Raw genomic sequence first — 22,755 nt, forward strand, 5'->3', positions numbered from 1 at the left:
TGGGTGCAGAAGAGGGAAAACTGGGTCAGGAAAAGCTTCTCTGGGGAGGAGTCACCCCGCTGAGACACGAAGGACCAGTAAAAAATGTTTACCAGAGCGAGAACTGCAGTGCGTGGGCCTGGGCAGGCGGCCCTCCGCTGATGGCTTAGGTCTCCAGCCTCAGGGTAGTCCTAGCGCTTCCCCCCAACCCTGGCGCTGAGCCCCATCTCCCGCCAACCCGGGACCTAGCGGTCGTGCGCATGCGCTTTCTAGCACAGCGCTCGCAGGAGGGGCGGGGGTGTTGCCGGAAGTGTGACTTCCCCGCTCTTCCCATCCGGGGTCACGGCGGTCTTCCGGGTGTTTCCGAATGGGCTTTCTACGCCGCTTTTGGGGCGACTTTTCGGTCTTCCGCCTCTAGCCACCGCCCTCAACCTCCCACACCCTTGCCGGCCCTGCCTTTCCTCGCGTCTCTCCGCCCCGGCCGCCGAGTTCGGGTGTAGAACGCAATCCGCGTTCGGAGCCAGGCCTCGCCACTCCGCGGGCCGCTGCCTCTCGGCTCCGGCGAAAGCTACCACCGGGCGCGTGGGCCGCCGCCGCTCCGGCCGTGGAGCTCCTGGGCGGGCAGTGCCGATAGGCCCTGCCCCAAGGACACCTGTGAGTTGGAGGGTTTCGGAGCGGGACGCGCCCTGCAGGCCTAGGCGCGGAGGGCGGGGCGCGGGGAACTTTTTGGAAACTACGGTTTTGTTTTGCGTGGGAGATTCCGGCGGTCTCTCTTCCCAGGCTTGTAGGAGGCCCCATGGAACTGTGCCTTTTGAAGAATCTTTGGACCGTTTACTCCCCCCCGCCCCCTCGTTTCTCTTCCTCGTGCCTGCCCTCAGCCTAGGACCAAAAGAGGAAGAGTGTTTTGGGGTCCCTGCGCGGTGTGTCAGAGGCTGGTTTAAATGGGCATGGCGTTGCCCTAGCTTCACTGTAGGGACAGTGCACAGAGTAGGACTGTCAGGTCGTTGCCCTTCTTTTCCTGGTCAGCCTTTGTAGATGGGCTCTTCAGTCTCTCTTCCTAGGCCAGAATACAAGGGGTTTATGTTTCTCACAGCTTCCGGATTACGGAGTAACCTGTCTGGTTTCAGCTCTCTCAGCCTTTTGTTTCAAATAGTTGTTTTAGTTATCGTATACCAATAGGGTGAACAACAGAGAAACAGAAACTGTAAAAACTCAAGCTTCCTTGGCAACTCGTTGGCAGATGTGCAGTCTATATGATTTTGTGAGGAAAGAGAACCTTAACTGAACACTTAAGTTTGTGTGTTTGTATTATAGGTAACATGCTATTTTTTTTGTAAATGCCATCATATTGTATGATTTGTTATTATTTTTTATTTAAAAATATATTTTATTGATTTTTTACAGAGGGGAAGGGAGAGAGATAGAGAGTTAGAAACATCAATGAGAGAGAAACATAGATCAGCTGCCTCCTGCACACCCCCCACTGGGGATGTGCCCGCAACCCATGCACATGCCCTTGACCGGAATCGAACCTGGGACCTTTCAGTCCACAGGCGGACGCTCTATCCACCGAGCCAAACCGGTTTCGGCGGAATCAAATTCTTAATAAAAATGAGTGTCGTGCCCTAGCTAGTTTGGCTCAGTGGATAGAGTGTCGGCCTGCGGTCTGAAGGGTCCCGGGTTCGATTCCGGTCAGGGGCATGTGCCTTGGTTGCGGGCACATTCCCAGTAGGGGGTGTGCAGGAGGCAGCTGATCGGTGTTTCTCTCTCATCAATGTTTCTAACTTTCTATCCCTCTCCCTTTCTCTCTGTAAAAAATCAATAAAATATATTTAAAAAAAAATGAGTGTCGTTTTCGAAACCTGCAGGCGGTTTTGACAGTGCGTGAACAGGATTTAGGGACTAGACTTTTGCATTGTGGAGAAAAGAAATGAGTTTAGGGCAGGGGTCCTCAAACTTTTTAAACAGAGGGCCAGTTCACTGTCCCTCAGACTGTTGGAGGGCCAGACTATAGTTAAAAAAAAAAACTGAACAAATTCCTATGCACACTGCACATATCTTATTTTGAAGTAAAAAGACAAAATGGGAACAAATACAATATTTGTATTTGCATGTGGCCCGTGGGCCGTAGTTTGAGGGCCCCTGGTTTAGGGGATGGATCAAAGGCATTTAGGCAAAGTGGACAGATAGTTTGATTTAGCCACTACAGTTCTGGTTATTATACCAGGTAAATTCTGCTTTCCAAGGAATCCTGATGATGGAATTAGTTAACCTTAGGTGTTCTCTAATTCCTTGGAGGAGAGGTCAAGTTTAGGACAAATTCCAGGTTGTAAGGTACAGGATCAAATACTATATAGCGCTAGGAATTACTTTGTAATCTTGTACAGCTTGTCTCAGGTATGATTATTTACAAATAAACCTGTATAGTTTCCCATTGGTTCAACCTTATTCAAGAAGCAATCCTTAAGATTCCTTAAGGCCAGAACCAATGCAGTGGTTTTAAAACAGTTCAAAACTTACTGAGGTTATTCTGTTTTATAGTCAAGTACTGATGGAGAAATTTTAATTTTCAAGCTAAGAAAAATGGGATACCACCAATATCTGGATTTTATTTATTATAAAATTTCTTATACCTGCTACTACAGTTAATGTGAAGTAGTGTTTTATATAGATGATTATCTACTTAGTGAAGCCTTTATTCAGAATATAAAGAAAAAGATTTCAAATTCTGTGGTGATTTCCTTAATTCTGGTGTCATAATAGTTTTGCTGAAACTATTCTGTTTAAAAAATTATCCCTTATATTGTTTAGGATAGATTATTTATTATTTTGGTGACATTTTTATCTTCATAAAAATCAGAGTTGAAATGTATTAGAAAAAATGTTAGAAAGAGGAATTGAAATTCATGGGCTTTTGGTTTACTTCCTGATTTCTAGGTGGTCATGCAGGATACTAATGTTGGGGAGTGTTGAATGCCACTGGTTACATTCCCTAGGAATGTTCCTCTTTACTTTGTGGGCTGACTTGGTAAGAGCCAGACTTGAAGGCCAAGATTCATACTGAGGGGAACCTGACAAGTATTTTGTTATGGAGGGACTCCAAAAACTTCAGTGGTTTTTCTGGGAATTTGGGACAGGTCGAACTCAGTATTTACCCCAAAGTAAACTTTTGGCTATGGAATCATTGTAAGCTTTTAAGCCTTGGATAATTTGGTCATTAGTTTTGTAGAGTACTTCTGGGCCATAAGACATCTTTTGACTTATTCTTAGTTTGGGTCTGACCTTATAATGGTATAGGAATAGGTGAGTTCTGGGATATTAAGTCACTTCTGATCTTCAAATCTGTATGCATAGGTATAGGACTTTATTTGGGTCTGGAAGAAAAACAGACAGGGTGGGCAAAAGTAGATTTACAGTTCATATGGAAAATAGTACAATAATTAATAAATAATCTAATAAGAGTACTATGCAAATTAACCATCACTCTCCACAAAGATGGTGGCGCTCATAGTGGCCGGGCGGGATGCTGGTGGAACGCAAGCCCAGCGTCCCCGCCCCATGGTAGGAGGGGAGAGGCTTCTGGCCCGAGGACTCAGCGTGACACTGGGCTCACCTTGCCCCCCCTTCGCTAGCGACATGGATAGCGACATGAACCCAGAGTCCGTGCCCCAGCCGCAGGGAGGGAGGGGAGGGGCCTCGGGCCAGAGGCCGGGGTGAGGGACGTTGGTGTCATTGCAGGCCAGGTTGATGGGACCCCCCCACCCCGCACGAATTTCGTGCAGCAGGCCTCCAATACAAGAATAAACATTTACGCATTCACAACCGTAAACCTACTTTTGCCCAGCCTTATATTATTTATAGGTATGAACAAAGTGTTTTAGAATTTTAATTATGAACTGATTTTTTAAAATATAGTTTTTTATTGATTTTAGGGAGGAAGAGAGGAAAGAGAGATAGAAACATCAATGATGAGAGAGAATCATTGATTGGCTGCTTCCGGCATGCTCCCCACTGGGAATTAAGCCCAAAACCTGGGCATGTCCCCTGACCTGCTGGTTCATAGTTCCACGTTCAACCTCTGAGCCACACTGGCTGAGCTGAACTGATTTAAATAAATTTGAAAATAAAACTTTTTAATTCTAGTTTTTCTGAATACAGTTTCCATCCCTTGTTGATCATATCGATAGTATCTATTTTCTAACAAAATGAAATATCAAGCAAAATTCATTACTGTAATGACTTGTATTTAATGTCATTTTCTCAGGAATCATATGAAATAGGAATTATGTCTTATGGGGATTTGGGTCAGGGAAGCAGAATAAAGAAGGCCAAGAAAGTATGAACGTGGGCAAAGGGTCTAGAACAGTGGTTCTCAACCTTCCTAATGCCTCGACCCCTTAATACAGTTCCTCATGTTGTGGTGACCCCCAATTTCATTGTTACAAATTGAACATAATTAAAGCATAGTGATTAATCACAAAAACAGTATGTAATTATATATGTCTTTTCCGATGGTCTTAGGCGACAGGGGTCTTCGACCCCCGAAGGGGTTGCGACCCACAGGCTGAGAACTGCTGGTCTAGAACAAGACATTAGCTGCCAGTCTGGAATCTGACATTCTATGATTATTGAGTGTACTTTTAATAAAGGATTCTCTGGAATCCTGTTTGGTTCAAGATATTTTCCATTTCCTTTGAGTTAAAATCAGTACAGGGTGGTAGATTTTATAGGATTGTTTTTTAAAAAAATCTGTAACAGATAAAGGCCTGCTGAAGGAAGTTGACAAACTTATTTTCTGGAGGTAACATTTGCCTTTGGTTCAGATGAGAGTCAGCCACTTGGGATGATATCTGATGGTGGTCAGAGACTCTTACTCAAAATCTGTTTGAACCTGCCCTTGCCAGATGGCTCAGTTGGTTGGAGTGTCATCCCATGCACCAAAAGGCTGCAGGTTCTATTCCCCACTGGGGCACATAAACCTAGCTTTTGGGTTGATCCCCAGTTGGGATGCATGCCAGAGATGGCACATCCATGTTTCTCTCTCGAAGTAATGTTTCTCTGAAATCAATTAAAAAAATATATCCTTGGGTGAAGATATAAAAGCAAAAAACAAAATCTTTTTGAATCTGGACTGGTAAATTTCACTATATGTGGCCAGTTTGGGGAATTTTAATCTTTCAGAATTAAAAAAAAAAGGGGATAAAGTTTGTATGAGCGATTTATTTTTTTGCAGATCATTCTCTTTTTCTCTTCTGTTGTCTTCTGCACCAGTTTTTCCAACCATCTGGTATCAAACCCCAGAGGCAACTAACATTTTTTTGTAGCTGCTTAAGTGTTCTTTTTTTTTTTTTTAATTAAATCTTTATTGTTCAGATTATTACATTTGTTCCTCTTTTTTCCCCCCATAACTCCCCTCCTTCCAGCTCCCACCCCACCCTCCACCCTCACTCCCCACCCACTGTGTTCATCCATAGGTGCATGATTTTTGTCCAGTCACTTCCCGCATCTCCCACACCCCTTTTCCCCCCAAGAATAGTCATTCTATTCCCTTTCTATGTCCCTGATTCTATTATAATCACCAGTTCATTCTGTACATCAGGTTATTTATTCACTTGATTCTTAGATTCATTTGTTGATAGATGCATGTTTGTTGTTCATAATTTGTATCTTTACCTTTTTCTTCTTCTTCCTCTTCTTAAAGGATACCTTTCAGCATTTCATATAATACTGGTTTGGCGGTGATGAACTCCTTTAGCTTTTCCTTATCTGTGAAGCTCTTTATCTGACCTTCAATTCTGAATGATAGCTTTGCTGGATAAAGTAATCTTGGTTGTAGGTTCTTGGTATTCAGCACTTTGAATATTTCTTGCCATTCCCTTCTGGCCTGCAAAGTTTCTGTTGAGAAATCAGCTGACAGTCGTATGGGTATTCCCTTGTAGGTAATTGAGCCTCTTTCTCTTGCTGCTTTTAAGATTTTCTCTTTGTCTTTTGCTCTTGGCATTTTAATGATGATGTGTCTTGGTGTGGTCCTCTTTGGATTCCTTTTGTTTGGGGTTCTCTGCGCTTCTTGGACCTGTAAGTCCATTTCTTTCTCCAGATGGGGGAAGTTTTCTGCCATTATTTCTTGAAATAGGTTTTCAATATCTTGCTGTCTCTCATCTTCTGGCACTCCAATAATTCTGATATTAGACCGCTTAAAGCTGTCCCAGAGGCTCCTTACACTATCTTCGTATTTTCGGATTCTTTTTTCATTTTGCTTTTCCAATTGGGTGTTTTTTGTCAAATCTTTGTTTTGATTCTTGTGCTCCTCTGGTCTGCTATTGGGTATAATATTCTTTATTTCAGTCCGTGTATGCTTACTTTCTAATTTCTTTATCGTAGCATCGAGGGTCTCATTAGTTTTCGTGAGGCTCTGCACAAATTTATGGCAAGCCCTCAAAATTGCGATTCTTAGCTCCATATCCTCCATTTCTGTCATGTTTTTTTGTCTCCGCATCTTTTATGCTTTCTTGGTGCACCCCTTTGTGGTCTCTGTGCACAGTCTTGTTCTAGCCAAGCCTTAATTGTTGTAGTTAACACTAGAGGGATTTGACCACCAGGCCGACTGGCTATAGGAATCAGCTGTATGGAAAACGTCTGCCTTCTGGGGAGGCGCTAATCCAGCCTTTGCCTGAGGCGATCGGCAAATGGCTGTGCGCAGGGTTTGGGCGGGGCGGGATCAACAGGGCGGGCGGAGGGAGCAGTTATGGCCGCGCTCAGTCCCGTTCCCAGAGGCTCTGCTTCTCAGAACCCCGGCAGCCGCTGCAAACCTCGGAGAGAAAGCTGCCCTCAGGTTCCAACTGATGCCGGATAATCCCGCTTCTCCCGTTTGAGTCTGGGTCCCTAGAGACTCGCCCGGATCCGGAGCCCAGAGTCTGAGACTCACTCCCGACCGAAAACGACAACCGCGCCCTCAGCCACCAGCCCGCTTTCGCGCGCACCTCGGTACCTTTGTATTTTCCACACTGCGCCGCCTCTGAGCCTCGATTTGCTGTTCTCTTTCCTTCTAGTTGTAGAGTCTCTCTTCAGCCAGCCTTCCTGTGGTTCTGGGTGATGTCCGTTCCGTCTTTTAGTTGTATTTTTGAAATGGTTGTTTGCGGCAGCGGTCTCCGGTGTTTACCTACGCCGCCATCTTGGTCTCCTATCCAATCTCTTAAGTGTTCTTTTCTTATGTTCTAAAAAACTTTTATAGCTCATTCTTTGGATTGACATCTGCTGAAAATGAAGATTTAGTACCTTTCTGTACTCTCTCTCACCATAAATTGTGATGTATATTGTATAATAATATGTGACTATATGTGATCTTTAAATATAATATGTAGTAAGTGATATAAGTATATTTTTCTGTGTTTTCAATGTTTGTCTTATTGTAAGAACCAAGTAGGTTAACTAATTATATTTACTTTTTTATATAACCCTTTGAGTGTGTTTTTTCTGTAGTTTAGTAATTTATTTTGAACTTGCTGCTTTTCTTTTCCTGTAATTATTTCTGCTCTTCCAGAAGAATTGCTCTCTATGGTCAGATACATTAGGTAACCTATAAGTTAACTTTTTTTTTCTCCTTGGATATCTTGAAGCCCTCTGTCCTGCTCTAATTTAAGCTGTAAGCTTCCCTTTACCATCATCCTGGGTAATTTACTTTGTCTCTGCCCTGTGTTGGACCTTCTTTTTCTTAATTCCCAGGTTTTCTTTTTTGATACCTTCCATGTCTAAACATGTTTTTATTTTCCCTTGCATTGGTAGTGTAGCTGGGTATAAAATTATAGCTTGAGAGCATTTTCTTCAGAAATTTGAAGGCATTGACTTCATTGTCTTGTGGTTTCTACTGTTGCTTTAAAGCCATTTTGATTACCAGCCCTTTGTTTATAACATTTTTCGCTGTAACATTTTATGAGCTTCTTTTTCCTGATATTCTGAAATTTCACCATAGTATGCCTTGATATTCATTTCTTTTTTTAAACTGTGCTTTGTACTCATTGGGTCCTTTAATGTAAGGATTGATGTTCTTCAGAATTGGAAATTTTCTTTTTTACTTACTTGGTAATTTCTCTGTTTTTCCTGGAGCTTCTGTTATGTTGGATGTTGGACCCCACATAGTTTGATTCTCTTCTATTTTCTCTACTATTTCCTGCTTCCCTTCTGCCCGCATCAGTTTTTCCTCTTTGTTCCTTCTAAGAGGTTTCCCCAATATTTTAATTCTCTGTTGGAATTTTGGCTTTCAGTTTTGTAATTTTCAAGAGCCCTTTCTGTTTTTAAGCAGTATACTCTTGTTTTGTATGTGCAATGTTTTTTTCATTACTTGTTTTTTGTTTTGTTTTTAATTGAGTTTTCATTTGTTCTTGGTATTATTTCTGTTTATTCTCAGATTTTTTTTTCTTTCTGACAGTCCATGATGTCTACTTTAAGTGAGAGCTATTAGAAATCTAATTAGAAGCTCTGTGGGGATGGTGGGCAATTCAGTAGTAGGCTTCATTATATTTGCTAGCTGGCTTAATTTCTCTTTGGTGGAAAACTGTTACTATGTTATATAGGTTTTCTGGTTATTATTTTATATGTGTCTCTTTTCTTTCTCAGTTATTCTATAGATGAGTTTTCTAATTTCCTGCTTTAGGAAGGTGGGCTGAGGATTCTTTTCACTTTATAGACTTCACTTAATACTTATTTTGAGTTTGTTACCATACCCTACACTTTGTAAGTTTGCAGCCTCGGGATCATTCATTGCAAAAAAATAAGTATCTAGTCCTGCCTTGGTCAGTGAAAGGTTCTGATTTCTTTGTATATACGTTTTCCTTATTCTTGTGGAACAAGCCCTCTTATATTGGAAGTCCTTTATATACGCTATTTAGACTTTAAAGAAAATCTCACAGTTTTATAAATAGTTATTAGGCAGTGCAAATTCCTTCCCTTGTTTAATCAGATCTATAATATCTCAGTCATAGGAGTCAGGTTGTTGCATGATGGCTTATACCTTTACATAAGTTATATTGGGAATAATTATAAGAATCTAGAGTTTCACTAAATGTTTTCCTTAGGTAGTTTCTTTTTATTAGAGTATGTGGTAATAACTTGATTTCTAAAATATTTATTGATATTAGGGTAAATTTATTAGGATACATCAGAAAATTTGAAACATATATTGTACTGTCATTTGAATAATTCTATGGATAATGTAGATTTAAAATTAATTAGTAAGTTTTTTGTTACCTATAATATAATTTAAGAGATCTGTTAAACTTTTAAAAATAAGTTTGCAAATGAAATTTAAAACTTGGTACTAATTGTTTTAAATAGTGGATACTAGTTATGAAAGAGTTCAATAACTTTAAGCTATAATAATTTGCCTTTTAAAACTATTCTAGGTGGAAGAATACATGTTCACTTTTAGTGAACAAGAGCATGTTCCCAAACTCAATTTTGGGTCGCCCACCTTTCACTCCAAACCATCAACAACATAACTTCTTTGCCCTATCACCAACTCTTTATTCACACCAGCAGCTTATAGATGCACAGTTCAACTTTCAGAATGCAGAGTAAGTATGGTAATATTTTGGCCCATATCATTTGTAAATTATGTTTTCTACTTGATGCGAACCCTTTTTATATGAAACATTTGAAATTAGACAAAATGTCATTATGACTTGTTATCTTTTGATCAATGAAATAATTTATTTTTTCTGAAATTGTTTTTTAAGGAACAAAATGTTTATTACTACTGTTTTTTGTTTTTGGTAGCTTATCTAGAGCTGTGTCATTACAGCAGTTGACATATGGAAATGTCAGTCCAATTTCCCCATTATTTCGAGGAAGGAAGTAAGTATATCTTAATTATTTTAAAAGAAAACTTTGCATTTCTTAGAACTGTGTAATAATGTACATTTTATTAAAATTGTATGGACAATATGCCCTAAATTCCCCCCCCCCCGGGATCAGTGTGATCAGTCCTGTCACAGAATGTTAAAACTTCTGTATAGTATTTAAAGAATTTTAGGGATCCTTCGTTGAATTATTTCTGTCATAAGTTTTACATGGTATGAAGCTATATTTCTTCAGAAAACTACTTTTAATTGAGATTTTTAACTAAATCAGATGGCTTTCTGTATTATATGCGAGGGCTGCCATAACAAAGTATAAGACTGGGTGGCTTAAACAACAGAAATTTATTTTCTCATAATTCTGGAGGCTAGAATTCCAAGATCGAGGTGTTGGCAGGTTTGGCTTAGTCTGAGGCTTTCCTTCTTGGCGTGAGGATGGCTGCCTTCTCTCTGTGTCCTCCCATGGTCATCCCTGTGTCCGTGTTTTCTGTGTTCTAATCTCTTCTTCTAAGGACATTAGTCTTATTGGATTAGGACCTACCCTAATGACTCATTTTAACTTCTTTAAAGGTTCTGTGTCCAAATACAGTCACATTTTGAGATATTGGGGGTTGGGGCTTAAATATCTGAGTTTTGAAGGAGACACAATTCAGCCCATAACACCTTATTTCAAAAGTTTACTACTGTTTGGCTTATCTAAATCTTATACAGGTAAGGTTCTATGATAAATGTTATTATAATGAAAATTTCGACATGACATAAAGCTTTCTATAGAGAAGTTCAAGCCAATTAATTTTAGCCAGTTTGATTAAATGAGATTAATGTATCAATGTAATTATAATAGAGATTTAGAGGTAGATTATAAAAATATGATTTGGCAATATTTAAAAGACATTGCTATTTAAAACATATAAAATATGTTATAATTTTTGTGTCCAGGTAAAAACAACACTACCTAAGAATTACTGATTACATTATGTAGTAGGCATTGTTCTAAGGACTTTACAAATAATAATTTGATTAAATTTCACAGCACTTTATGAAATAGGTACTATTATACCTCTTCTGTTTAGGAGAAAGCTGAAGCATACAGAAGTTAAGCAATTAGTTATTCAAATAAGATTGGAATAACTGGTATGAACCCAGGAGGTCTGGCTCTAGATCCTTTGCTTAGCAGCACTGAGTTGTTCTTCAAAGTTGTCATGTGGAAAGCTATATAATGATGCTAAAAGTACTGACTTTATTCAGATTTTTAATTTTTGGAAATTTGCCTTGATAGCCAATTTGTGAATCATGAATGAAAATAAATTCCATTAATTCATAGTTACACATATTTTAAAAACTAAATTGGCATTCTCAATAGAAGATATTTAAAATATAAAGCTCTAAATCAGTGGTCGCCAACCGGTGGTCCGTGAGGTCTAAAAGGTTGGCAACCGCTGCTCTAAATTACTTTTAATGTTTAAAAAATATTAAATATATTTCTTACGTTTTTAGCACTGTTCACTTTTAGTGAACAGGTATAGGAGTTCCAGGTCTGTCAAGGAGAATTGGGATAATCCCAAAGGAGTATTACAATAAAAACCTTCAGGTTTCTATGACTGGTAGAATTTTAGAGCTTAAAAGGAATAGGACCATTTCCTATGGCATAAAGTATTATCTATATGAACAACTTAATATATCAATGAAGTAAATTCCTTTATTTTACAATAAATACTTTCTAATGATTTTTTCCTTGCCTTTTATTTTGAAAATTTTTAAGCCTCCAGGAAAATTTAAAGAATAAATGGCCCAGTCAGGTGTGTCTCAGTAGTTGAGCGTCGACCCAGGAAACGAAGTAACCAGTTTGATTCCTGGTCAGGGGATATGCCTGGGTTATGGGCTCGATCCCCAGTAGGGGGTGTGCAGAAGGCAGCCGATTAATGATTCTCTTTCATCATTGATATTCCTATCTTTCTCCCTTTCCCTTCCTCTCTGAAATCAATAAAAAAACATTTTTAAAAAAGAGTAACAAATGGACACCTGTATTCTATTAACCTAAATTCACCAATTAAAGTTTTGCTATATTGTTTATTATTTCTGCCTCTTTCTTTCCCTATAACCACATTTTTTTCCTGAACCATATGTAAATAAGTTGTTGACATCATTTCACTTTACCCCAATACATATCAGTTCATTCCTCCTAAAAACAAGGATATTCTCCTAAATAACCAAAAATACATTGTTCACATCCAAGAAATTTAACAGTAATATCCTAGCACTGTTATCTAAAATGTCGATCATTTTCAAATTTTCTTGTTCAGTGTCTTTATGGCTTTTTTAAAAAAGTATCTTTTAATTTAGTTTTTCCTACTGATGAGTAAGAACATAGGTGGACTCAAAGAGCCTTTTTAAAATTTATAGCACTCAGTTCACTTAATTTATTCTCTTCATGTTAGAGTTTGGATCTTTTGTTGTTAGTGGTTCTATAAATACTAGTAGAAACTTTCCTACAAAGTTTTCACTCCTGAGATGAAATATTGGGGCAGTTCAAAAGTAGGAGACTAACCTTTGTATACAGGCTGTCCCCTCAAAAATGTATACATACTTTAACAGCTGATAGCTCAATTTTGAAAATGAAATGTATTTTAATAAACACTGCCTTTATAATTATTCAAAGTGTGTGTATACATTTTTTGGGGACACCCTATATATGTAGTTTGTTTTTTTATACGTATTTTTCCCATAAGGTGTTTATTGCATCTTTTGTGCTGAAGATGGATATTTTAAGATTCACATAGAGCTAATATTGTGGACTTGCTGAAAAAGTCAATATTGTCATGTTATTTTTATATTCTTAATTGTTTTCTATTTGTTATCAGAAAGTTATACCTGTAATTAGTAAGGTATATTGCTTGTTTTCAGGAGATTAAGCGATGAAAAAAACCTTCCTCTTGACGGTAAACGGCAACGTTTCCATTCACCCCACCAAGAGCCAACTGTACTTAACCACCTAGTGCCTTTATCAGGTGATAGAAGATACTCAATGCCTCCGTTGTTTCATACAAACTATGTACCAGATATAGTCAGATGTGTTCCACCTTTTCGAGAAATACCGATTTTAGAACCTAGAGAAATCACACTGCCTGAGGCCAAAGATAAGGTAATTATATAGATTTTAGTTTTACATTTTGGGAAGTGATTATAAATAATGTAGTAAAAGTATAAAAAATATCTATTGTCTTGGATTGAGTAGAACATGCCTTTTTTTGCACTGTTTAAAGTACTGTTCAACAGAGTTTTCTGTTGAAATTTGACACTTTGCTTTTTTTTTTATTGGAAATGCAAATTTCATATTAGGAAATGAGCGATTCTCTATTTCATAAGAATCTGTGATTAGAGCCAAATCATTTGAGTTCTTAGTTTAGAGAACTCTGTTGTTACTTATTGACAAAAAAACAAGTTTTCATATGGATATTTTAATAAAGTATTAAAAAGCATGTTCTTTTGGGATATTTGTGTTTGTCGTGAGGTTTTTGAATGTCAAATATAGAGAATCCAGGAGTAATAGGAAATAATACATTCAAATCAAGAAAGATTTTTTAGAAACATTATTTGTAAAAAACACACATTTCTGCCAAAACCGGTTTGGCTCAGTGGATAGAGAGTTGGCCTTCGGACTCAAGGATCCCAGGTTCGATTCTGGTCAAGGGCATGTACCTGGGTTGCGGGCACATTCCCGGTGGGGGATGTGCAGGAGGCGGCTGATCGATGTTTCTCTCTCATCGATGTTTCTGACTCTCTATCTCTCTCCCTTCCTCTCTGTAAAAAATCAATAAAATATATTTAAAAAACAAAAAAAACCACACATTTCAAATAAATAGAATTAAGCTATTTAAATAATTCTTAGAAAATGACACTATCTGCATTCTCTTGGATTGCCTATGGCTTATATTTGCTGTTTTTGCATTTTAAAAGCTGCTTCACTCTTGAAAAATACGACATTTGTATACTAAGGAGAATGAGCCTGAAGAGAGTATAGTGACTTTGTATTATTCATCTTGGGTTTCTAGCAACCAGCATAGCCTGGAACATAGTAAGAGTACAGAAAATGTTGAATCAAAAAAGGAACACTTGCTTCATTCCTTAGTTGTGCTACTTTGTATTAATTCTTTTATGTACAATTGAGATAAAGTTGTACATAAAATTCACTCTTTAAACTTTAAGTGTATGATTCATTGCTTTTTAGTATATTCACAGAGTTATGAAACCATCACCACTAGATAGTACATTTTCATCACCCCCAAAAGAAATCATGTATTCCAGTAGTAGTCCCCTCCCTTTAGCCCCTGGCAACCACTAGTCAAGTTTTTTGTTTTTTTTTTTTTTTTAAATCTCTGTGGATTTGCCTGTTCTGGAAATTCCATATAAATGGAATCATACTATATCTGGTTCTGCTTCTTTAACTTAGCATGTTTTCAAGGTTCATCCAGGTCACACAGCATGTATCAGTTCTTTATTCTTTTTTGTAGCTGAATAATAATCCATTGTATAGATATATCATATTTTATTTATGCAATCCTCAGTTGATGGATTTTTGATCTGTTTTCATTTTTAAGCTATTCTGAATAATGTTGCTATGAAAATCTGTGTACAGGTTTTTGTGTGGACGTATTTTCATTTCTCTTGAGTAAATACCTAGAAGTGAAATTGCTGGGTTATATGGAAATTATTTATAACTTTCTGAGGAACTGACAAAGTGTTTTCTGAAGTGATTGCACCATTTTACATTCCCACTAGCAGTGGATGAGCTTTCCAGTTTCTCCACTTTCTTGTCAACAGTTGCTGTTATCTTTTTTAATATAGCCATTCAAGTGGTTGTGCAATGATATCTCATTGGAATTTTTTGAATTTTTTTTTTATTTCCTAATGATTAATGATGTTGATAATTTTTTGTTTTTGATTAAAATATGTTTTTATTGATATTAGAGGAAGAGAGAGGGAGAGAGAGATAGAAACATCAATGAGAGAGAAACATCGGTTGGCTGCCTCCTGCATGCCCCTTATTGGGGATGGAGCCCGAAACCTGGGCATGTGCCCTGACTGGGAATCAAACTGGTGGACCTCTTGGTGCATGGGTTGACACTCAACCACTGAATCACATTGGTTGGGCTGATGATCTTTTCATTTGCATGTTGGCCATATATTTATCTTCTTTGGAGAACTGCCTATTCAGATCCTTTACCTATTTTTTAATGGGGTTTATTCTCTTTTTGTTTTTTTATAAATATGTTTTATAGAGAGAGGGATAAGGAGATAGAAATATAGATGAAAGAGAAATATTGATCAGCTGCTTCCTTCATGCCCCTTATTGAGCTCACAACCCAGGCATGTGCCCTGATCAGGAATCGAACCAGTGACCTCTTGGTTCATGGGTCGATGCTCAACCACTGAGCCACACTGGTTGGGCTCTTTTTGAGTTTTAAGATTTCTTTATATATTATGAATACTAGACCCTTATCAGATATTTGATTTGCAGATATGTTCTCATTCTGTGGTTTGTCTTTTTACTTTCTTTTTTTAATGTACTTTTATTATTATATTTCAGTAAATTTTTTATGAGACCTTATAGATTTAGAGTGTTTTCCCCAACCTAGTTTTTCTTTATGTCCTGTTCTTGGTCAGGGCACATGCACGGGTTGTGGGCTTGATCCCCATTGTGGTGCATGCAGGAGGCAGCCAGTCAATGATTCTCTCTCATCATTGATGTTTTATCTCTTTCTCCCTCTCTCTTTCTATCTGAAATCAATAATTATATATATATATATCCCCCAAAATAAAACAAAAAAATACTATTCTTAGCTCATGTGCCATCCAAAAACCAAAGTTTGGAGTCAGCAGACCCATGGATTATACTTATTATGAATTATCTGTGACTATGCTTTTCTGTGACTTGTGATACTTTACCTTTTAACAGTTAGTAACTATTTCAGTTACTAAGTAACCATTGTTATTTAGGTAACAGTTTTTATTGTAAAGTGTTAAGGAGAAAATATGTATTCATCTTTAAAATACTGTTGGTAGTATTGTTTTACACTTCTCTCTGGGTAGTTATACATTTCTGAACAAATCTTCTTACTTTTTTTTGGTGGATTAAAGTTGAGTCAGCAGATACTGGAGTTATTTGAAGCATGTCAGCAGCAAGTAAGTGATTTAAAGAAGAAAGAACTTTGTAGAGCACAACTGCAGAGAGAAATTCAGCTATTATTTCCACGTATGTTTCCCTGTTTTTCATGCCCATTTTGTATATGAATTTCTGTTTTAAATTAGAAATAATACCTTATAATTCTCTTCTGTTTCTCTAGAAAGCAGACTTTTTTTGGTTGGGTCCTCTTTAAATGGATTTGGTACCCGGAGCAGTGATGGTGATTTATGTCTAGTTGTTAAAGACGAACCAGTAAGTAAAGAAACATTTATTCTCATATTAAGTCATTTAAGAAATTTTATACACAAGTCGTTGAGGAAAATAATTTGTTTTATTTTAATTACTTCTTTGGATTCTTTGTTTATAGTAATTAAAGGAAACCCAAGAAATACCTACTTTTTCTCTTAAGGTGTTTGTACAATAAGCATAACAGGAATTTTAGCATTAATTCATTTTTAAGTTGTTAAAGTGAGATGGCTTCACTCTTTCAAAAGAGCTCTGCCTCTTTTGAATAATTATTGGGTTAGATATGTTCCTAGGATGCAGCAAAGAAGAGCATATGTTAGTATTTTCTTTTTAAAAAAAATATTTTTTTATTGATTTCAGAGAGAGGAAGGTAGAGGGAGAGAGAGATAGAAACATCAATAATGAGAGGGAATCATTGGTTGGCTGCCTTCTGCACACTCCCTACTGGGGATCGAGCCCACAACCCAGGCATGAGCCCTTGACCAGAATGGAACCTGGGACCCTTCAGTCCACAGGCTGACACTCTATCCACTGACCAAACCAGCTAGAGCAGTATTATCTTCTTGATATATTTTCTTTCCATATGAGTTTTCAGTGGTTCTATTTTTAATCTTTTTTTTACTACCTTGAAAATGCAATGGGGTTTGGAGTTCTCATTTGGGAATATAAAAAGAGTGGTTTCACTGAAATTTAAAATAAAGCTATTTTGATATATTTCTTCTGATATTTTGGTTTTGTTTCCTTTATTTCTATTAAAATTTGTTATTTAGTATTAGGTTTATTTGAATTTCCTTTTAACTAATACTCTTGTGTATCCTTAATATAACAGTAATTGCTAACCTGAAGCAGCCTCTTTAATATGCTGAGATCCTTTCGGAATTATCGAGGATTAAATTAATTTCAGTATAATTTAAAAGGCTTCATTATAGTCTACCTCTTTAAAAAGACAAGAAAAATCTATTGAATGGTAATATATATTTTAACTATATTCCTATTATTCCACTAACAAAATTGGCTTCTAGTTACTGCAAATCAGAAAGAGATTTATTTCAGGAAAGAAACTTTATTTTAGGCTTTGAAGTCATACAAAGGAAACTTAAAAAAAACTCAGAAATAATAAATGTAGTGGACTACACTAGAGTTTTAACACTTTCTCTCATGTAATGATACTATACTCAGGCACATCCCACTAACCTTTCAGTCTTAGTCACATGTCTAAATCATGACACAGCTTGTACTGAGACACCATAGATTTGAACCTTATCCTTAATCTATTATGGGGAAATAAAACATGTTATAAAAAGTTAAAATTAGGTTTATTTTTCTTGAAGAACATTGCTTTTTGTACATTTATACTAAAGGAAAACTTGGCATTTTTGTCTCTTTCAATATTTCTTTTAAAATTTTCCATTAGGTTTAAAATCAGGAATTGACTTAGAAATTGTGATGTGAAAGACAACTTAAACTTTGACTTTTCCTATGATGCAATTTAGTCTATATTGAAAAGTAACTCCAAAGAAAAGTATACTTTATATGCTTTCTCTTTGTTGAGATACATTGAGAAAATAAAACACTAAATTAAGAAAGATAATGAAAAAACACTTTATTTTTAACTTTTCAGTGTTTTTTTCAGGTAAATCAGAAGACTGAAGCACGGCACATACTCACCTTAGTCCATAAACACTTCTGTACTAGACTTTGTAAGTCGAATATGCCTCAAGTTCATATGTCATCTGACATTAACTGTTTACTTAAAATGTCTCACTTTATTTTCTGGTAAGAATTGTTTATTTTCTGGTCAGGATAGGTATTATGTGGATCCTTCTTTCCAAATGAATTCCCTTTTAGTTTTTATTAAGAAGAGTAATCATTTATTCAATAATTCTTCATTAAATTCACTTACAAATATCACTGAATGCAGTGGAGAACTCAGATATACAAGCTTTAGTTCTTTTTCTCAAAAGGTTATAGATTGTTAGGGAAGCTGAGGCATGGACTATAAATAGCAGTAATGCAAAATATCTATAAAGACATAAGAGTGATGCAGATAAAGTCTTATTTAGGTGAGGGAGAGAATTTCATCTGTTTTGCAGTGACATGGAATTTATGACATCAGATTTTAAAAATATGATCACTGAACATGAAGCCCAAATGAATTACTCCAACAGAAAGCAGAATTGTTGATGGTCACTGTTATTTTTAATAGGATTAGAATGATAAATATTAAATATGGAAGGGACCTTAGAGATCATCTAACTCAAATGAAATTTTTCTTTTCCTTTTTATGGCTTTTAATAATTAAGAAGACTGGTGATCATGGAATCAGTAACTTGCAGGAGTATAGTTGGTTTTTGTTGATATTAGAACTTTTACTTGGAACTTTTAAGTCCTTATTTTTCACTAAATTTCACTGAATTCTTACATATAAATTCTATTTGAAGCTTAATATATTTTATGATTTTGGTGATAAAGCATTATAACAAATTTTTTATAAAAATGTTTTTATTGATTCTTAGAGATAGAGGAAGGAGAGGGAGAGAGAAAGATCGACTAGAGAGCGAAACATCTATCAGCGGCCTCCTGCACGCCTCCTACCTGGGATCGAGCCTGCACGTGCCCTGATTGGGAATCAAACAGGCAACTTTTTGGTGCACAGGACAATGCCAGCCTGGGCACAGAAATTTTTTGTTTTTAAAAAATCAGGTGTTACATTTTCTTTAGTTAAAACATTAGGAACTTGCTCATTTGGGAAAGTTTGCAGAGTTTCTTATTTATGCATTTCTGTATTTCCCCAAATTTCTATAATGAATGATATATTACTTTGAACTCAGGAAAAAAAATTCTTTTAAACTTTGATGGAGTAAAAAATACGTAGATATGTGTTTCTCCCCTTAGAGATCATACTTACTTGAATGTGTCACCATTCCATGTGTCATGTTGCAAGCATTTCCACATTTAAGATTCTGTACATATGTTATGACTGCCATAACATCTTGCCATGTGCTGGACCAGAATTTAGCCATCCCACTGCTGCTAGCTTAGATATTTTTCATGTTTAAAATGCTCTGATGAACTTCGTTATCAATGTTGTTGAACATTGGATCATATTTCTGAAAATAACTTGAATATAAAGCCCTTAAAATGGTATTAGAAATTCCATTCTTAGAAGAATTCTTTAATGTCCTTTCTTTGCTTTCTTTCTCAAAGACTATGTTTTCTTAAATGATCTTAGCTTAGTAAAATACTATTTTAAAAAAATTATACATTGGTACACTATGAATTTGATAAGTATTTGCAGATATTGACATCTTTTATCCTTTAGCTGGCTACATTGAGAGACCTCAGCTGATTCGAGCAAAAGTGCCAATTGTGAAGTTCAGGGATAAAGTCAGGTAATAATTACCTAATTCCCTTTTTTTCAGTTGCTTTAAATAATTTTTAGATATTCTTTTGATGTAGATAATTAAGAAATGTGTACTATAATGTAATAGCTTGTCTTCATTAGTTTTTTTTTTCTTCATTAGTTTTTGAAATTCACTTAAGTCTTAGAAATAATTTTTGAAAATGGTCTCACCAATTTTTCATGGTTAACTGTATGTAGTTACTCTGCTTCAAATTTTGAATATTTGAGACTACCCAATTTAAAGAATGTTTGCATATTTATGTTTCAGATTTTTTTAAATGATCACTTGCCTTTTGGAAATGTAATTAATGTATTAAGAAAATATCTTAATTGATGAAATTTTATGTGTCAAAGGGGTTGTTGTAAATCTGTATATTCTACCTGCCTGGGTTTTGAATTTCTTGTGAGTATTGGAATTAGACTCTTTTAGATAATATCTGACTGAAATGTAAATATTAGATGTTGACTCTTTCCTTGATTAAAAAATGATTTGTTGTTTTCTGAAAAATAGATAGGATTCTGATAAGTCAGGTTTTTCTAGCTCAGTTTTATAAAAATAACATTGAAATATAAGTGTAAGTATATACACAGCTGATCTTCATTAGTCATGGATTTCATATTTGCGAAATCTTCTTGATGAAATTTATTTTGTAATCCCTCATTCCCCTAAATTAATTCTTTTACCACTTTCATGGTCATTCATAGACATGTGCAAGTTTGGAAAATTTTGAGTCACCCAATGCGCACATTCCCAGCTGAGGTTAAACAATACAATATTTTGCCTTCTTGTTTCAGCTTTCATAACTGTCCTTTTTACAGTCTAGTTAGTGCCATGTTTTTTACTTTTTTGTGCTTTTTGTAAGTGGATTTGCTGCTTAAAATGGCCCCATGTATAGTGTTTCTGTGTACAAAGCTGTGATTGTCCTCATGGGCAAAATACATGTGTTAGATATGCTTTGTTCAGGCATGAGTTATAATGCTCTTGGCTGTGAGTTCACTGTTAGTGAATCAACAACTTATTAAATAAGGTGTCTTTAAACAGAAATGCACATAGAAATTAGTTACATATTGATCAGTTGATGAAAATGTGACTGAAGGCTTGTGGAAACATGACTTTATTCCCCTAGGAGTAATGGTTTAGTAGTCACTAATTCGCTGTTTGCAATGACTTTATAGAACATAACTACTGTGAGTAAAATCTGAATGGACTGAATATATATATATATATATATATATATATATATATATACACACACACACACATACATACACACACATATATTTTTTATATAAATAAAAAATATATTTTAAATAAATATTTAAATAAAAATATATATTTAAAATATATATATATTTAAAAAATATATATATTTTAAACAAAATTTTAGTTGTATTCCTGTCTCAAACCTTCCCCTTCATTCATCAAAACATCCACTCTATAACTCTGTATTGATTTTTATCAAGGAAATAAAGTATAAAGCACAAAGATACAGGGAGATAAAACTAAACATAAATGAACATTAGCTAAATACATTTTAAAAAAATATGTGGTTATATAAACAATTCTATTCTTTTTCTATTTAAGATTATTATACAAACTTTTTATTTTTAATAACTCCATTTTATAATTTTTCTCTATACAAACTAGTAAAAATAACCCTCCACTTCTGACAACCAAAGATAACTGATGTTAACGTTTTGATGTAAACCTTTCAGTCCCTTACTATGCAAATGAATGCATGAGCTTTTAAAGCTAAAGTTGAGCCCATAGGTTTTTACTTAACCAAATATCATGAACACTGTTTATATCGTTGAATATTTTCTGGCTTCATTTTTAATGAGTTTCTGTATTTCATTGAATTAATGTATTGTCATTAACTTGTTAGAATAAGCATTTTGTGCATAAATTATTTTCCATAAGAAGGATTACTTTAGTATTTCCAGAAGTAGAAGTTGAAGCAATTGCTATGAATATTTTTAAAGCATTCATATTTTTGAAAAATTTTTAATTTTAGATTAGTGTCCATCTATGTGTTTTACCCTAGTTATAGAGAAGTGAAAACTGGTTTCATTGTTAGATTTGCACAAACACAATTGAAGAATATAAAACCATTGTTACCATGTTTCCCAAAGCCAAATATGTATGTGATATCTGAACTGTTAATAATACTATCTGTTTGTATCAGTATGCATGGATAATTGAAAAATTATAAGATTTCTTTTCCTAAAACAAGAAAATCTGAAAGGGTAGATTTTAAGTTTTATGATTAAAAGCTATAGGAAGTAAAGTTGTTAAGTTTTTATTTTAAGCAGTGTTTTCATGGAATAATTTTTTTTTTTAGAGGGTTAAAAGTTTAAAAAATTAAAAAAATGTTAAAAATATTTTTTTCAATTACTGTTGACATATGTTATATTAGTTTCAGGTGTATACCCCAATGACTAGACATTATATAACTTACTAAGTGATCACCCCAGTACAACTCACATCCATCTGACACCACACATAGTTATTAGAATTTTATTGACTATATTCCCTATGCTGTACTCTACATCCCTATGACTATTCTGTAACAACCAATTTGTACTTCCTAATCCCTCCACCCTTTTCACCCATTCCCCAAAGCCCCCTCTCATCTGGCAATTGTCAAAATGTTCTTTTTATCTGTGAGTCTGTTTCTGTTCTTGTTCATTTTGTTTTTTAGATTCAATTATTGATAGAGATGTATTTATTGCCATTTTGTGCATATTTTTTATCTTTTTGTTTTCTTCTCCTTAGAGAAGACCCTTTAACATTTCATGTCATACTGGTTTGGTAGTGAACTCCTTTAGCTTTTTCTTGTCTGAGAAGCTCTTTATCTGTCCTTCAATTCTAAATTATAGCTTTACTGGGTAGAGTAATGTTGGTTGTAGGTCCTTGCTTTTCATCACTTAGAATATTTCTTGCCAGTCCCTTCTGGCCTGCATAGTTACTGTTGAGAAATCAACTGACAGTCTTATGGGAGCGCCCTCGTACGTAAATAACTGCTTTTCTCTTGCTGCTTTTAAGATTCTCTGTTTGTTAACCTTTTCCCTTTAATTATGATGTGCTTTGG

General features: G+C 35.7%; 1 protein-coding gene across 5 annotated transcripts in view; it reads left to right on the forward strand.

The window, feature by feature from the left end:
* Positions 1-328: 328 nt before the first annotated feature.
* TENT2 (terminal nucleotidyltransferase 2) overlaps positions 329-22,755 on the forward strand; it is a 46,066-nt gene continuing 23,639 nt past the window's right edge. For 2 of the 5 annotated variants that reach the window (XM_070412243.1, XM_070412245.1), the window contains exons 1-8: positions 329-633; positions 9,378-9,548; positions 9,751-9,828; positions 12,735-12,972; positions 15,969-16,083; positions 16,175-16,266; positions 17,882-17,960; positions 19,583-19,652. In XM_070412243.1, coding sequence (XP_070268344.1) covers positions 9,415-9,548; positions 9,751-9,828; positions 12,735-12,972; positions 15,969-16,083; positions 16,175-16,266; positions 17,882-17,960; positions 19,583-19,652 — 806 coding nt within the window. In that variant the 5' untranslated portion in view covers positions 329-633; positions 9,378-9,414. Of the gene's footprint in view, positions 634-9,377; positions 9,549-9,750; positions 9,829-12,734; positions 12,973-15,968; positions 16,084-16,174; positions 16,267-17,116; positions 17,228-17,881; positions 17,961-19,582; positions 19,653-22,755 lie in introns of those variants that run through there. The other 3 variants (XM_070412244.1, XM_070412246.1, XM_070412247.1) reach the window with 2 other exon arrangements.

Source organism: Myotis yumanensis, unplaced genomic scaffold (assembly GCF_028538775.1).
Source record: "Myotis yumanensis isolate MYYU_CA2020_CCGP unplaced genomic scaffold, mMyoYum1.0.hap1 SCAF_4, whole genome shotgun sequence".
In the NCBI taxonomy this organism is placed as follows: domain Eukaryota; kingdom Metazoa; phylum Chordata; class Mammalia; order Chiroptera; family Vespertilionidae; genus Myotis; species Myotis yumanensis.